At 34.7% G+C, this 17,677-nt stretch overlaps 1 protein-coding gene and 4 pseudogenes across 11 annotated transcripts; all 5 read right to left on the bottom strand.

The window, feature by feature from the left end:
- Nucleotides 1-3,605, bottom strand: LOC108346825 (pentatricopeptide repeat-containing protein At4g25270, chloroplastic-like; annotated as a pseudogene).
- A 1,857-nt stretch (nucleotides 3,606-5,462) lies between these two features.
- Nucleotides 5,463-7,985, bottom strand: LOC108346824 (probable UMP-CMP kinase 2; annotated as a pseudogene).
- LOC108347494 (pentatricopeptide repeat-containing protein At4g25270, chloroplastic) lies at nucleotides 5,463-11,174 on the bottom strand. Of its 11 annotated transcripts, XM_052868408.1 has the most exons (4): nucleotides 7,609-11,119; nucleotides 6,693-6,713; nucleotides 6,219-6,362; nucleotides 5,463-5,893 (listed from the first exon to the last, which is right to left on the bottom strand). In XM_052868408.1, the coding sequence occupies exon 1, from the start codon at nucleotides 10,000-10,002 to the stop codon at nucleotides 8,404-8,406; it is 1,599 nt and encodes a 532-aa protein (XP_052724368.1). In that variant the 5' UTR covers nucleotides 10,003-11,119; the 3' UTR covers nucleotides 5,463-5,893; nucleotides 6,219-6,362; nucleotides 6,693-6,713; nucleotides 7,609-8,403. The 11 variants fall into 11 exon arrangements, with proteins under 11 accessions (XP_052724368.1, XP_017442260.1, XP_052724370.1 ...); XM_017586771.2 differs by adding an exon at nucleotides 11,126-11,174 and having other exon boundaries at nucleotides 6,219-9,993; XM_052868410.1 differs by having other exon boundaries at nucleotides 5,463-5,739; nucleotides 5,813-5,893; nucleotides 6,219-11,119.
- On the bottom strand, nucleotides 10,593-10,681 carry LOC128194169 (small nucleolar RNA Z159/U59; annotated as a pseudogene).
- A 3,413-nt stretch (nucleotides 11,175-14,587) lies between the features above and the next one.
- On the bottom strand, nucleotides 14,588-16,157 carry LOC108346823 (pentatricopeptide repeat-containing protein At4g25270, chloroplastic-like; annotated as a pseudogene).
- Between the last annotated feature and the right edge of the window lie 1,520 nt (nucleotides 16,158-17,677).

Genomic DNA, 17,677 nt, shown 5'->3' with positions numbered 1-17,677 from the left:
CTAATAATCCAATCTTTTGTCAACCATTATCATTCTAACTCTCTCCATGTCCTCTAATTTGCCCGCATTTTCAAACATCCCCATAAGAAGTACAAAGTTATGCTCATTGTTTGGCTTCAAATCAAAGAGCTTGTTTGTAGCAATCTCCCCTATTGTTGCGTCTCCATGCAAAAAACAGGCATACAATAAAGCTCTCCAAAGAGTTGGACCTGTAGCCTCAAAGCCCATTCCATCCACTAAGATGCTATAAGCCTTTTTAATTAGTCCCGCTCTTCCATAAAGGTTAACCATACAACCATAATGTTCCATAATTGGTTTTATTTTATATATTTTGCACATTAGAGAAAAAACTCTCTCTCCCTCCTTCAGCAAGACAATGTGGGCACAGGCTAATAATATCGAAACAAACGTTATTTTATCATGCACAACATCAACTTCCTCCATTTCCTCCAAAAAGGCAAGGTTTTCTCAGCGTTTGCAACATGGAGATATTATAAATTCCACAAAACAACATCCCTCTGAGATTGAATATCCAACATGCCTTTTCTAACCTACCATGACTTGAGTACATCACCATCAAGAAATTAGCTATGGACATGTTCCATTCAAGTCCTCGCCAAATCACCCATCCATGAATTTGGATGCCTAGACATAGTAAAGACACACTTGTAAGAATGATGGATATGCTAACAGAATTAGGTTCACACCCTTCCAAAATCATTTGGCAAAAAATGTTCACTGCCCCAATCTCAAGGCCATGATGAACATAAGTAGTGAGCATGGAATTGTAGGAAATGAGGTCTCTATGAGGCATCTTGTCAAAGATCTTTCGCGCCTTTACAATGTCACCGCACTTCGAATACATGTCAACAAGTGCATGAAGCACAAACCCATCAGTGACAAATCCAGCACAAACCACATGGCAATGCAATTCTTCTCCCAATCGAACAAACCCAATTCTAGTGCAAGTCAGGTTTTACACCCTTTTCTACCATTTGGAAGTAAAGTGCAATGACATCATCATAGAGGCCCATTTGGGCATACCCTAAGATGAGCGAATTCTAAGGAAATGAAGGTGTGTCTCTATTAGACATTTGATGAAATAACTTTTGGGCATCGTCTACTTACCCACACGCTGAATACAACATAAGAAGCTTAGAAGAGATGCCAAAATTTCTACGAACCAGGGATGTTGGGATAAGGCGGTGGAGTCGAATACCGAGACGAATGACTTGCAAGCGATAACAGATTTCTAATGAAGAGGCATATATTTCAGGGTCGATTCTGATGCCCTTCTCAACAAAGTCTTCAAGGTTTGTGATGACTTGTTCAAGTGCTTCTAATTGGGTTTGAGGAGGAGGACGATGATGGATAAAGAGTGGGGTTGTTAAACTGATTTTCATCGCCTAAAATCAGAACAAAGTCTGGTCCCCACTAATATAGCATAGGGTAACCAGAATATCAATCCTAGGACTCAACAAAATTAAGTTTTAAAATGTAGAGTTTAAGGTCTTGTATTTATTTACTAATTATTTACTTACTAACTACTACTAAACAGGTGGGGACATTTAAAATGAAAACAAAGAAATTAAAAATTAAGAAAAGCGAAACTATAATCTGTTTTAAAATAAAAGAAGGAAGAAAATAAAGAAATAAAACCTAAGCTAAAGTAATGAAGCGATTAAACCTATTTATATCCAAAACAAAACCTAATTACTAAAACTGGAACAAAATCAGAAACAAAACCAAATTGAAAAGAACTTAAAACTCAAGATTGAAAAGCATCATATCAACAAGAATGTAAAGGCTGAAACAGAAGTAAAACAGATCATAAATTCTAAAATACTCAAAGTAAACAACTGGAACATCAAAACTCAAACTGAACTTCAACTATCACTATCAAAAGCAAAGATAGAATTGATTTCATAGGTGAATGTACATTGATATGAATAAAAGAGTGCTTAGAGTTCTCAAGAAGACATCATGATAATGTGAATCCCAATCCAGGGTATTCTAGTTCATATTTCAGAACTTTAAATTGACTCTTTCCACTCATTTTTCCAATCAAGGTTCATTAGCTTATTCATCAATCTAAAATTCACAAACAAATTCAAGAAACACAAATTTGAATCAATGTTTATGCATTGGACTTTTCTCTGTCTCGAGAAGACATCTCGATGAAGAATGCTCACTACGGAGACATTTAATTCCAAAAGGAACCATAGAATTGCAGAGTTACAAAATCCAAATCATTTTCTCAAAACATAACAATGGAAGAAATCAAGAACATGGAACAATCTCAACACAAACGAGAATACGAATTTGAACTTTATTAATATGAAAATGGAAAATTACAAGCACTTTACCAGAAATCACCGAATGAGGAGCTCACGGATTGTCACGGTTCCATGAATCTCATCAGCGAAATCCAGAATCAAGAACAATATCCTACTCTAAGAAAAGCGAATAAAACCCTAAACTCTAGAACGAAGAACTGTAAACTGAAAGGGTAAAAAGTGTGTGAAGAAGTGTTCTCTATATATATTTACATGGTGAAAAGCCCTTTTTATAGGGTCAGAAAAACAAAGAAAACGAAAGAGGGAAAAGGGAAAAACTTGCTCACTACTCTTCTTCTTGATCCAGCGGCCAATGTTCATCGTTTTGTTTAAGCCCTCCGATCAACCTCTTCATTGATTCGAGCTTCCCCTTTCGGTCACGTGCCAGTTAGCTCCGTTCAGCTCTCCTTCTATGGGCAGGATCGGACCAGCTATGGAGCTCTTCTTCCTTTCTCTGCCCTAGCTCTCAAAGGGTTTGATTTTCTCTTTCTCAAATGCTCGAGGGCTTCCTTTGTTTTTCCGAAATGACTCACAAATCTCAGACCCCCAATCAGCTGCAGCACCCAAAACTCACCGTTTCACTTAAGCCCACATCCATGCATTTTCATTAAACCAGCAACGGCCCAATTCCAGCATAACAGCAGCACCCAATGTCCAGTGCTCTTATTCAAATCAACACTTTTGTAGCCTATCAAAGGCAATTAGCCCAATGCAGCGTTGAAGATGTGCACATAAGTTCCAATTCAATTTATTCAAGGCTGAGGCCCAATTTAGTGGTCCAATTACTTTCTACAAAAAGAAAAATTCAATTAAGACTAAAAGGCTAAGCAACAAAACTAAGATATTTAAGCAATTACAAAAATTAAAAATCTAATTAAGCAAAAATAAAGAAAAGAATTTCTTCTGTCAATAGATTTTCTAAAACACTAATTTTCTAATTATTAACAAAAACTAAAAATTACCTTTAAAAACCTATTTTTAACTAGAATTTTATAAAACTAAAGAATTACGAGAAAAACATAAAACTAGCCTAATTCTAAGAAATTAAAAACTAAAGAAATCTAAGAAATGATTTTTAACAGAGAAAAATATGTAAATTTAGAGTGTTATCAGGGGTTGATTTGGGTTTTAGGTAACAAAGATTGTTTCTTCTTTCTTGAGCTTCCAAGCATGTCTCTTTCCAAGTTCTCTTTTCGTTTCTATTTTATTTTTATTTTTCTTCTAGGAGCTCATGGCATTTAGAGAAAACCTTACTAGTATGCTTATCATTCTAATTTCCTGTATTACAAATTGTGCATGCAGACATCATAATCACAATATATATAACGAAAATATACACTTAGTTACTTTTTTTCTTATCCAATTTTGACTCACCTACATGTAAGAGAAAAGTGGGTCATTATATCATTTTCGATGGAAACGAAGGAACTTTACCAGTTGAGGATATTCATCTCTATCTCGATTTTAATTGCATTCTTTAACACATCTTGTTATCATGCTTATAGTTCATAATACTTATAAATTAGAAGATAAAGAGTAATGGCATGCACTATCAGATGAGAATTTTATATATCTTGTCAAATAACCCAATACGTTAAAGAATGTCATTGAAATAGATTAATCTCTCTTGCTGGATGTAGTTCCTTCTCTTCTACTATTAAGATCAGGTTACATGAATAAGAATATAATGAAATTTACACGAGACACAAATAACGTGAGATTTTATGATTACCGCTGCAATTTGACAAGGTTTCTTGACCTGAGAAGCACGACTTGTAACAATAACAACGAATTTCATCTCACTATCATGTAGGATCATTACTTAAATTATTAGAAGAGATTATGCTATGTCCAAAAGAATTAATTTTATCACTTTTTTCGGTATTTATTAGAGCACACTTGCTAGCATCACATGCTATGTATATATATTAATCACTCAGTAACTATCCCATATCCTAATCAATTTAAACAATAATTAAGTTATATAATTAGCCTTTAAAATATTAAGCATTCGTAAATTAGTATCTGTTTGTACATTTTACTAACATTTTAAAGATCATTTTGATGATTTTTTTATATAACTCGTTTATTTCAAACTTGTTGTGAGATATACAATTCAATTTATTGTTACAAACATACGGTACTAAATCGCATAATCTACGCTTTCTAAGCAATTCCTATGTTATAAGTGATAGTTTAGCAGCAGCCATATGCCTTTCTCTCGAAGGCATAGAAAGGCATAACGCATAAGTTGTATATTGCGGGTTAGGCATTATAAGGAGGAAATAAAAAAAGCCAACAAGAACCATCTCTTGTGAATGGTGGACATGTACATATCAATCTGAAATACTTCACGGGATGAGTTTAGAGCTACCAAATCCCAAACGACAAGCCGTAAGATATTACAACAGATCTTGTAGTCAACGGCTAACAATGTTGGATTCTCACTAAATCCAAAATTTAGTCAACTTGACAGTGCTCTTAGCCAAATCAAACAACTTTCATTTAACCTCAAGCTGCATAGAGTTGTACAAGTCATTAGAGTTATTAAAAAAGAAAACACATTACTTCAATCCAGACAGAGAGAAGCCAAGGTGGACATGACATTTAAAATTACATCTACACAACAAATATGGTGTTTTAGATTTCTCCTAGTTAAAAAGTTCAAACTAAAATAAGTAAACTCCTGTTTGACAAAACATAATAAAACATAATACACCGATGGCTGTTCTCCTCCTAGTAAATGAATTTAAAATCCGTTTACAAATAAAAAACTGTTAGTAAGCATGACCAAAAGAAGCAATTGTGTACGAGCATAATGCTTCCCATTCATTTAACTAACGTACAGAAATAGTAAGTAAATATTTCATCCACTGTTCCCACTGCATTGATCTGCTGAGTACTTTGTCATATAATTACGGTATAATTCATGCAGGGTAATGTAAAATTGAAACTAAAAACAGTGCGTTAAGCAAGACAGGCATAAAATACTTTGACCAGAGGCTGATTTTTTTTTTCAAATAATTTCCATTGCGCGTAAATGCTATCCTTATATAAATGATACAATCAAACATCCCAAGGCCAATCATCATTCAAGAAAAACCCACGAAAGACTATACTGTGAAATTTCCCACTAAGAAGAACTAGTATCACATTTCGAAGGTAAGTAAATACAAGACCTCTAAAAATGGTAAACAGAAACCATTCAATTTTTGTGTGTAAGTTGTCAAGGTGCCAGTTTCAAATAAGGCTAGTTATCCTAGATCCAATTAAGCATCGAAACTAAATATAGTTACCCTGTAAAGTTTCCCCTTCTTAGCATAATAATCAATAACGGGAAGATTTAAAGCCTCAAACACTTAAGACGATTCCTCAGTGTATCTATATTGTCATCAACTCGACCCTGCGATAAAAATACGTAAGACAGCAGTACGTAATAAGCTGCTGAAGTTAAATCTCCACGGATTTACGGGAACCTCATTCCGGCTAAGCACACGTGTCACCATCTCTTCTTCAGGGCAATCAAAGAAAAGTACAAACCGAGGTTCTGCTCCAATCTGCATAATGAAGAGTGTGTTTATTTAGTCAAAAGAATACACAAAAAGAATTGACACGGGATTACTATTTTGTTCTAATACCCTCAAATACAGTTTTCTACCATTACTATTCAGTTTGTTCATCCATAGACATTGCAGTTGAAAACATATTCCATGCACACAATATGAGGTAAATTTGTAGTAAATTAAATGCATAGATATATGGGAATTGGTACAGAAATAGCTCAATATTATATCACTTTATCATTAGAAAGAAGAGGTGGAAGGAGGGGGCACTAAACTTCCTTCAGCTCAAATTGAAGAGAAGGCTAAAAGTCATACTTACAATTTATTCAAAAGCTATACGGTTCTCCTCGCTTCTAGGGAAACCATCAATAAGAAACTTCCGGTTGTCACTAGATTTCATCTCTCTTAGAATCAATTTGACAGTAACTTCTGATGGAACAATTTTTCCTTCCTCAATTGTATTCTGAATCATTGAGCGGTTTTGGTGTTTTTAGTGTAAAAATCCCAAAGACGCACCAACAAAACAAAACAAAAACAAAAACAAAATTAGGATAAAACATCACGCATATTCCCTATCAGAAATCAATTTCCTTCATTTATTGTATTCAGAATCATAGCTATTTTGGAGTTCTTAATGTTAAAATTCCCAAGATGCACCAACAAAACAAAAACAAAATTAGGATACGACAGCATCACCCATATTTACTATCAGAACTCATCTCCCTCCTCAAAAGATCTCCAGCACTCAGATGCTTATATCCAAAGGTTTCAACAATTTTTGCACATTGCGTACCTTTTCCACTACCAGGACCTCCTGAGGCAAACCCCAAAAAGTAAAAAGACATGGCATCATTAATAACTTGATGCATTTCATTAAATACATTATATCAGTTTACGAAAGCAATAGAGCCCAAACAGTTTTACTCAGGTTCATAACACGGGAAAAACAAATAAAAAAACATAATAGTTTAGATTCTCAACTTGGCAATAGTCATCAGGCTTATCTCCATAATCTACCCTTTCTGCCAAATAACAGTATGCAATTTCCGGCAAAACTATATATATATATTCTATCGAAGTATATGTGGTGTTTTAAGGTTCAGATTCACATATTCTATAATTGACGGAGTCGTTTAGGTAAATACAGTTTTGTTTCAAGATTCAAGATGGGCCAATGTCTAGCTAGATCACGGAAACAATCGATCATGAAATTAGTTAAAACAATTTCAATTTTTTTATGAAATTTTCCTGAATTACTTCCACTTACTTTGGACCATTAATAAGCTTTTCAGAATAATAGAGACAAACTGGACGTCCAAACATCCCAAATGCCTCAGTTCCAATACTAACCATCCGTGATTATACTTTCCAATACCCTTGATTCATTGATAGTAAAATTCAGTTACACGATCAACATGCATAAACTAAACTTCTATATCTGAGTGTTGCGATTCCATAAAACCGTACATGAGACTTTTCAACCTCACCGGAGTACCTTCCACTGTTAAATATGAATACAAGCCATCCATATACACTGTAACTGCAACCACGGAAACACGAGATATGCAGAGACGCGTGGAATTAAAACGTTGAGGCATTCACAAAATCAGAATTTAGTTATCACCTCGATTATCGCAGATGTGATGGCATAAGACTTACATAATGATTTGACATCAATTAAGTGAACAATTTAACAAATGTATGATTACCTAAAACAAAAGTTATAACTGTAGCTACTTGTTTGGAAAATCAGCCTCTGCATCTTCTGTATTATGAACCGCTTCGTACTTCAGGAAAGCCCAGTTCACGAATAAGCCATTGCTTATAATCTCAGTTACATTGCATCTCTCAGTGGGAGCCATGAAATCTTCGACTCCGGGTTCTAGTGCCCCGTTCTGACATGTTTTGCTGAGCTGAGCCACGTTTGCGCATCAAAGGGTGAACATTATCTCTTCTCCTGAAGGCCTTCGAGGGTACAGCAATGATGGAACAATGTGTAGTCGTAGAGCTTCAAACAATCACGGAACACTGATTTCTGCTTCTTGGTGATCCCATTCTGTCCCAACTCACATGCTTTCCTTCTCATGATCACTACTCTCTCCAATGCCAAGTGAATGAGAATTGCCCGGAATTAGGATTTGTGTTTGAGTTTGTCATTGTAATGGCTTTGTTGCATGGTATTATTTGCATGGCTCGGGGTTTGACTGCACCACCAATCTATGTAGTATTTGACAAGAAGCCTCATAGAAACTCCATTTCGTGGAATTTCATGCTCACCACTTATGCTCATCATGGCCTTGAGATTGGAGTAGTGAACATACTTTGCCAAATGATTTTGGAAGGGTGTAAACCTAATTCTGTTAGCATATCATGTCTTAGTTTTATCTACATCAAAAAATGTCTATTGTAATCACATTTTGTGCAACAAAATCAAAACTGAATGAATCAAGCATCAAACATTTCTAGTGACTAAAGAAAAACATACAATAAGTATGTCCAACTGCCTAATAATCCAATCCTCTGTCAACCATCATCATTCTAACTCTCTCCATATCCTCTAATCTACCCACATTTTCATAAATCTCCATAAGAAGTACAAAGTTATGCTCGTTGTCTGGCTCCAAATCAAAGAGCCTGTTTGCAGCAATCTCACCTATAGTTGCGTCTCCATGCAAAAAACAGGCATATAATAAAGCTCCCCAAAGAGTTGAACCAGCAGCCTCAGAGCCCATTTCATCCACTATGATGTTATAAGCTTTTTTAATTAGTCCTGCTCTTCCATAAAGGTTAACCATACAACCATAATGTTCCATAATTGGTTTTATTTTATATTTTTCACACATTAAAGCAAACACTCTCTCTCCCTCCTTCACCAAGACTAAGTGGGCACAAGTTGATAATATTGAAACAAATGTTATTTTATCAGGCTCGACACCAGCTTCCTCCATTTGCTCCAAAAAGACAAGGGCTTCTCGACGTTTGCCATGTGCAGATATTATAGAATTCCACGAAACAACATCCCTCTCTGGCATTAGATTGAATATCCAACATGCCTTTTCTAACCTACCATGACTAGAGTACATCACCATTAAGGAATTAGCTATGGACAAGTTCCAATCAAGTCCTCGTCGAATCACCCATCCATGAATTTGGACGCCTAGACAAAGCAAAGACACACCTGTAAGAATAGTGGATATGCTAACAGAATCAGGTTCACCCCCTTCCAAAATCATTTGACGGAAAATGTTCACTGCCCTAATCTCAAGGCCATGATGAACATAAGCAGTGAGCAAAGAATTCCACGAAATGGGGTCCTTATGAGGCATCTTGTCAAAGATCTTTTGCGCCTTTACAATGTCACCACACTTCGAATACATGTCAACAAGTGCATTAAGCACAAACCCATCAGTGGCAAATCCAGCACGAACCAAATGGCGATGCACTTCTTCCCCTAGTCGAACAGATCCAATCCCAGCGCAAACTTTGAGAACTCTCGGGAAGGTGAAAAAGTCAGGTTCAACACCCTCTTCTACCATTTGGAAGTAGAGTGCAATGGCATCATCGTAGAGGTCCATTTGGGCATACCCTGAGATGAGTGAATTCCAGGGAAATGCATATGTGTCCCTATTAGACATTTGATCAAACAGGTTGTGGGCATCATCCACATACCCACACGCTGCATACAACCTAAGAAGCTTGGAAGAGATGCCAAAATTTCTACGCAATAGGGGTGTTGGGATAAGACGATGAAGTCTAATACCAAGACGAATGGCTTGCAAGCGATAGCAGATTTCTAATAAAGAGGCATATATTTCAGTGTCGATTCTGATGCCCTTCTCAATAGAGTCTTCAAGGTTTGTGATGACTTGTTCAAGTGCTTCTAATTGGGTTTTGGGAGGAGGACGATGATGGATAAGGAGTGGGTTTGATTTGGGTTTTGGATAACGAAGAGCATTTCTTCTTTCTTGGCCTTCCAAGCGTCTCTCTTTCCAAGTTTTGTTTTTGTTGTTATTTTTGTTCTTATTCTTCTTCTGGGAGCATAAGCTCATGGCATTTGGAGGGAATCTTACTAGTATGCTTATCATTATAATTTCCTGGATCATAAATTGTGCATACACACGTCATAATCACAATATATAATCACAATATATTTAACGAAAATACACACAAACCTACTTTTTTTCTTATCCAATTTTGTATATAATCACAATATATTTCCTGGGTCCTTGTATCATTTTTGTTTTCCATATATATAATTCTAGATGCGAAGGAACTTCACCTATGGAGGATATTCATATTTATCTTGGTTTTAATCGCATTTTTTAACCCATCTTGTTATTTGATAAGATATATAATTGGAGACCTTGTTATCATGCTTATAGTTCATAATACTTACTAATAAGAAGATAAAGAGTAATGACACACACGGTAAGACGGGACCTATATATATCTTGTGAAATAACCCAATACGTTAAAGAATCTCATTGAAATAGAGATTAATCTCCCATGCAGGATTTATTTCCTTCTCTTCTAGGATTAAGATCAGGCTAAGTAAAAGGGTTGATCCTAGGTTAAACTTGTGAGGAAAATCAAGAAACTATTTTCTACTATCGGGTTTACTTAAAACAAGTCAACCGAAGAAAGATCGACCTCAACAAGTCTGAGAGGGAATATGAAGTCATACAATAAGAAAGTGTCTTCAGTTCAGGTCTCCATATATAAATATTCCGAATGGAAAACTCCGAAAAAAGAATGTTATTTTTTCTCATCATCCTCAGACTTTTTTTACCAGCTTAGCCGTGACAAGAAAGGTTCTTTACGTCAATCGACATCACATTAAGATAATAGCAGAAAGAGAAGATCACCTGAGATTAAAAAAAAAGTCACAATTTACAAAACAAGAATGCAAACACCAGAACCATGGTGCTTCCAGTGAAAATTTGAGCACAAGCCTTGAAATAATTGGCAAATAACTTTTCGTAAACCTTAGAAGCCCGGGATTGGAAGAAGATGAAGGAGCAAGACTTTTTTTGTGAAATCAAGTGCAAAACAAATAGAAATGATGAGATAAACGGTTAGTAAAACGATAATTTTAACTGAATCAGATCCTCATCAAAGAAAGAAGCATGTCCAGAATCAATTACAGAAATACACATAGTAGAACGCATTCAGACAAAAGAAACACATATCTCAAAGAAACCAAGAGGAGAAGCAAAAGCAGCATACCTTGATTACGAGGAGGAATAAGATCTGAATGTGAAAGTGGACAGTGAAGCAGCAGTGTTTGAGTTCAAAATCAGACACAGTTGAATAGGCCCATTTTCTTTAGGCCCGTTCTAACTGGATAAGTCTTTTTAGGTATTTTACTATTTACACTTCCTTTTATATTAACGCACCACCATTCTTTTTCTTTTATTCCCACTGTCCCACTAAACTCACTCCCCTCATTTTTGGTGTTGGCAAAAGGGTTGAAGAAGAAGATCACGTGTTTGTCATCGATGAGAGATATGGCAACTCATTTGGAAGCTTAACGACGTCGTTGCCACCGCGCTCAAGCTTCTTCCCTCTTCCTTCTCCGATTTCTCCGATATGCGTTGTGGCGTTGTTGTTCGTGTTTGAGGACACTCTGCTTCCACACTTCACCTTTCGAGCTTTGTCCATTTCTCCAAAGAAAAATAACAGAGCACACTACGGATGTTTTTGGTGAACTATTTTATTCGGATCGTACGTATTCGTAGATAAAACTGATACTTTCATTAAGGCATTCTTCACGGATTTGGAGAAGAGTAATTGAAGGGATTGGAGAAGAGTAATTGAAGATAAATTTTGTTCTTGTTTATTTGAGTGAATTTGGAGGAAAATTACACTGTATTTGGAAGTAAAATTTGTGAGAATTAGTATAGGATTTTATTGACGTGACAGATTAAAAAAAATTACTTCCAAATACACTCTAATTTACCTCCAAATTCACTTAAATAAACAACAAAAAAATTTATCTTCAAATCCTCTCAAATCCCTTCAATTACTCTCCCCCAAATCCCTCCAAGTGAACAAGGCCTAAGTTTTCTTTTTTTGTTGACATCTCTTCAAAGAAAATAATAAAGTTCACTATACAATTTATTTTAAAAAAATTAATTATTGTTTTAGTTTTACATTTTTTTAATTATTAATTTAATGTTATATTATTTTATTAATCAATGATTTATTTTTATGTTAATGAAGTATTTATTTTCTTTATTAAAATGTGCAACTATTTAAATTATAAAGAAGTTTTTACACAAATATTACCTAAAATTTAATTTATATAAAATTTATTGAATTATTAAAATTTAAAATTAATTACAAACAGAATTGAGTTTGAAGTCTCGTTAGTTTTGATATTTTTAATTAATTATCTAATAAAGTATTTAAATTTTTAAAATTTTACAATTGAGCATATGTTGTTCAGGTAGCCTGACTATTATATTATTAATTTATTTTACAATTTTATTTACTAATTTTATTTAAAAACATGTTGAGTAACGAAATAATATCATGGTTATAAAAATAATAAATATTGCCATTCTCATTGTTGTATTATTATTATCATCATTTTCACGAACGAAAAGCAACTCTACCATAATACACATATTGTAAGAATTTGGCGTCGTGTATTAGATGTTCAAAAGATAGATAATAAATAAATAAAAAATTAAACATTTCGAAAAACAATTAATCTGAGAATTGACTAAATTTCTGGTTAGAAAAAAAATGTGGTATAAAGTGTTGGGTAGTGAAGTGGAGAAATTAATGGAGTCTCGGGCCCACATGAGTGGGTAAAAGAAATTAAAAGAAAAGTAAGAATAATGTTTGGTGAGGAAGTGGTAGGAAATGGGAGGAGAGAGAGGTCATGTGGAGTCCACTTAGGGTGGATATATATAATTTGTTATTTTAATGGGTTTGGGTATTAGTTATTAGAAAGGGGCGTGTGTACTATATATTTCATATCTCTTATTTTTGTTAACTATTTTTGGATGGTTTGGTTGACTTGTCATTGTTTTAATAATTGTTTCATTATTGTATTAAGAATGTTTAGTATATACTAGTTTTCGTTTGGTTGTGTGAGTACGATATTGTTTATTTCTCATGAAGCTCATGGAAGAGTGGTGGGAGTAACACTGATACTTGCTTGGTAAAGTTCTTTGTGAATGGAGTGGTGGGAAATATTGTACTTGTCGGTGAAGCTCTTTAAGAGAGTAGTGGGAGGCGACACTCGATCTTATGTTGTATATGAGTAACTTGGTGGTGATTCAATATAAAGTGAATAGTTTCAAACAAATTAGGGGTATGAGTTGATGAATGATCGAGTGAGTCTGGGCGTGAATTTAATTTGACAAAAAACGGTGTTCTTATATGCTAGTGACTTAGAATTCTGATAGTGCAGATGTTAATGATTTAATGTGTTGTCATGTGAAGATGTGTGTAAGAAAATGATGATATGTATTATTCGATGATCTTATTTTAATTTGATGTTTAATACTTATGTATGTTTATATGACATATTTCTGTTAGCTCACCCTTGCATGTTGTAGTTGTTGTTTCCACCTACGATGATCATACTTGTGCGGGAGTAGATATTGTTACAGTTGTAGCTAAAGCGGAGTTAAGCGGCGAGATACATGGGAGAACTATGGGATTTTAATTTCAATGCTAATAGTTTTGTAATGGAATTTTATGAATGCTTTATAGTTGCATTTGGTTTTAGAAGTTTTTATTTAAACTGTATTTCGAAATAGTATCAGAGTTAAATTTTTAAAAGTTTTTATAAACCCGTGACATCCCAAAATCTAGGGTGTTACATTACCCAAAACCCAAATCAACCCTACTCCTTATCCATCGTTGTCCTCCACCCCAAACACAATTGGAAGCACTTGAACAAGTCATCACAAACCTTGAAGACTATGTTGAGAAGGGCATCAAAATCAACCTTGAAATATACGCTTCTTTGTTAGAAAATTGTTATCGCTTATAAGCCATTCATCCTGATATCATACTCAACTGCCTTATCCCAACATCCCCGTTGCATAGAAAATTTGGAATCTCTTCCAAGCTTCTTAGGTTGTATGCAACGTGTGGGTATGTGGACAATGCCCATGAGCTATTTGATCAAATGCCCAATAGGGACATGTTTGCATTTCTATTAAATTTTCTCATTTCAGGGTATGCCCAAATGGTAGAAGGATGGTGAACCTGACTTTTTCACCTTTCAAAGAGTTCTCAAAGTGTGAGTTGAAATTAGGTTTGTTCGATTAGGGGAAGAAGTTAATCATAATTTAGCTCGTGTTGGATTTGCCACTAAAGGGTTTGTGCTTAATGCACTTGTTGACATGTAGTCGAAATGTGGTGACATTGTAAAAACATGTAGGATATTTGACAAGATGCCTCATAAATACCCCATTTTGTGGAATTTCATGCTCATTGCTTATGTTCATCATGGCCTTGAGATTAGGGTAGTAGGCATTTACCGCCAAATGATTTTTGAAGGGTGTGAACTTAGTTGTGTTAGCATGTTATGCACTGATGTTGTGGGACAAAATGGAAACTGAACAAATCAAGCATCAAACATACAATTAGGATGTACAATTGCCTATAAATTCAATTCTTTGTCAATCATCATCATTTTAACTCTATCCATGTCCTCTAATTTGCCTACATTTTCATAAATCCCATAAGAAGTATAAAGTCAAACTCGTTGTTTAGCTCCAAATCAAAGAGCCTATTTATAGGAATCTCACCTATAGTTGTGTGTCCATGCAAAAAGTAGACATACAATAAAGTTCCCCAAAGACTTAGACCTATAGCTTCAGAGCTTAGTCCATCCACTATGATGCTCTAAGCCTCTTTTGTTAGTTCTCCTCTTCCATGAAGGTTAACCATATAATTTTCCATAATCGGATTTATTTTATAATTTTTGCACATGTTTGATAATATTTAAACAAACGTTATTTTATCAAGCTCAACACCAACTTCCTTTATTTGCTCCAAAAAGGCAAGGGCTTCTTTGCGTTTGCACCTTTCAATCCAATTAAAGATTTTTTGCACCTTTACAATGTCACTCCACTTCAAATACATGTCAACAATTGCATTAAGCACAATTGCATCAATGACAAATCCAGCGCAAACCAAATGGCAAAACAGTTCTTTCCCTAGTCAAACATACCCAATTTCAACACAAACTTTGAGAACTCTCAAGAAAGTGAAAAAGTCATGCTTCCCAATATGAAAGTATTATAGAATTCCACAAAACAACGTCTTTCTCTAGTATTAAATTGATAAGAGTACATCACCATCAAAGAATTAGTTATGGACAACTTCAAATTAAGTCCTTATTGAAATACTCATCCACGAATTTGGACACCTAGACATAGACAAGACACCCATGTAAGAATGGTGGATATGTTAATAGAATGACGTTCACACCCTTCAAAAATCATTTGGCATAAAATGTTCATTGACCCAATATGAAGGCCATGATGAAAATAAGCATTGAGCATGGAATTCCAAAAAATGAGTCTTTGTGAGGAATTTTGTCAAAGATCTTTTGCACCTTTAGAATCGAATCACACTTCAATTACATGTCGAAAAGTGCTTTAAGAACAAAACCATAAGTGGAAAATCCAACACAAACCAAATAGACATAATTCCAGCACAAACTTTGAGAACTCTCAACAAGGTGAAAAAGTCTGGTTCAATAGTCTCTTCTACCATTTAGAAGTAGAGTGCAATGGCATCACCGTAGAAGCCTATTTGGGCATACCTTGAGATGAACGAATTCTAGGAAAATGTAGACATGTGTCACTATTAGAAATTTGATCAAATACCTCGTAGACATCGTCCACATACCCATACGTCGCATACAACCCAAGAAGCTTGGATGAGATGCCAAAATTTTGACGCAATTGGGATGTTGGGATAAGGCGATGAAGTTTGAATTTGGAACAAATGGCTTGCAAGCAATAATAGATTTATAATAATGAGGCATATATTTCAAGGTCGATTATGAGCTCGTTCTCAATAGAGTCTTCAAGGTTTGTGATGCCATTTGCAAGTGCTTCCGATTAGGTTTGGGGAGGAAAACGACAATGAATGAGTGAATTGATTTAGGTTTTGGGTAATGAACAAAATTTCTTCTTTCTTGGCCTTGCAATTGTCTCTCTTTCCAAGTTTTGTTTTCGTTGTTTATTTTGTTTTGATTCTTTTTCTTGGAGCATAAGCTCATGACATTTAGAGGAACCTTAGTAGTATACTTATCATTCTAATTTCTTGGATCACAAAAGTGCACACACAACGTTGACATAATGTTTGTTTGCAAAGTTCCCATAATACTGCAACAATTATGTGTTGCGTTGTTTGTATGTTTTCTTAAGCCACATTTTTAAAAAAGGGCAACAGGTATTTGGCTTCAAATCACAACATAAGAAAAGAAAGAGACTATTTATGAATGATGGCATTATTGCTATACATAGAAAAAAGAAAAAAATTGCCTAAATGCTAGTAGGATTACTTATTTAACGTATAGAGGACTTTAGGGTAACATGAAATATCTCAAACTGAGGCCATAGGTACCAATTTAGACTTCGGCTTTTATTTTTCACTAACAAAATTAATAAACTGCAAAACGAATTTTCCATAAATTTAGGGTTTCCATTTTCATCACAAGAATGTTGGTGCAGAGTCTGATTAAATATCAATTTCAATAGTATGCACATATCTTAATGTCATAGTTAACAAATATCATTGTTTACCTCTCCTTGGTTATTGCATGTGAAAGTTGTTGCAAGGATCAGTATATTGGATGGAGTTTGTTGATAAACAAACTTTTATACAATTTTACATTTAAACATGTCTTTTACTCAATTCCTTGCTCTAAAACATAAAATTCCAAAGAAAATGTCTTTTACATCAAATTATTAAATTCAAACAATACAATCAAAAAAGGTATGACAAATAAACTTCTGCAAATGGAAGAACATATTTATTTAATCGTTTTTTCTAGCCACCAAGGTACTCAACCAATAATTACGTGTGGTGTGAAGTTGCACAACTTAAAAGAAATGAGTTTTCTGGTATATGACATTAGGAACAAAGAGAAATATAGGTTGAAATTTGATCAAGCGTTATACGCGTTCATGTTATATACACCAAGGAATGTATATTGTATTCACATTTTTCAGTACAAAATAAAAACTAAAGGAATCAAGCATCAAACGTTTTTGGTAACTAAAAAAATCATATGACTAGAATATACAATTGTCTTATAATCTAATCCTCTGTCAACCATCATCATTCTAACTTTCTCCATGTCCTATAATCTATCGAAATTTCCATAAATCCCCATAAGTACAAAGTTATGCTCATTGCCTGACTCCAAATCAAAGAGTTTGTTTGCAGCAATCTCCCATGTAGTTGCATCTTCATGCAAACAGTAAGCATACAACAAAGCTCTCCCAAGGATTTGAACCTATAGTCTCAGAGTCCATTTTATCCACTATGATTCTATAAGTCGTTTTAATTAGTGTTGCTCTTTCATAAAGGTTAGCCATACAACCATAATGTAGAAGTAGAGTGCAATGACGTTGTCGTAGAGGCCCATTTGGGCATACCTTGAGATGAGCGAACTCCAAGGAAATGGAGACACGTCCTTGTTAGACATTTGATCAAACAGCTTATGGGCATCGTCCGCATACCCACAGGCCGCATACAACCTAAGAAGTTTGGAAAGATGTCAACATTTCTATG

Source organism: Vigna angularis, chromosome 9, assembly GCF_016808095.1.
Source record: "Vigna angularis cultivar LongXiaoDou No.4 chromosome 9, ASM1680809v1, whole genome shotgun sequence".
In the NCBI taxonomy this organism is placed as follows: domain Eukaryota; kingdom Viridiplantae; phylum Streptophyta; class Magnoliopsida; order Fabales; family Fabaceae; genus Vigna; species Vigna angularis.
The sequence above is the reverse complement of the archived record's forward strand: the minus strand, read 5'-3'. Positions and strand labels throughout refer to the sequence as shown.

Coding starts and splice junctions, on each gene's coding strand:
- LOC108347494 (XM_052868404.1), bottom strand. CDS start 10,002: ATGATCCAGGAAATTATAATGATAAGCATACTAGTAAGATTCCCTCCA.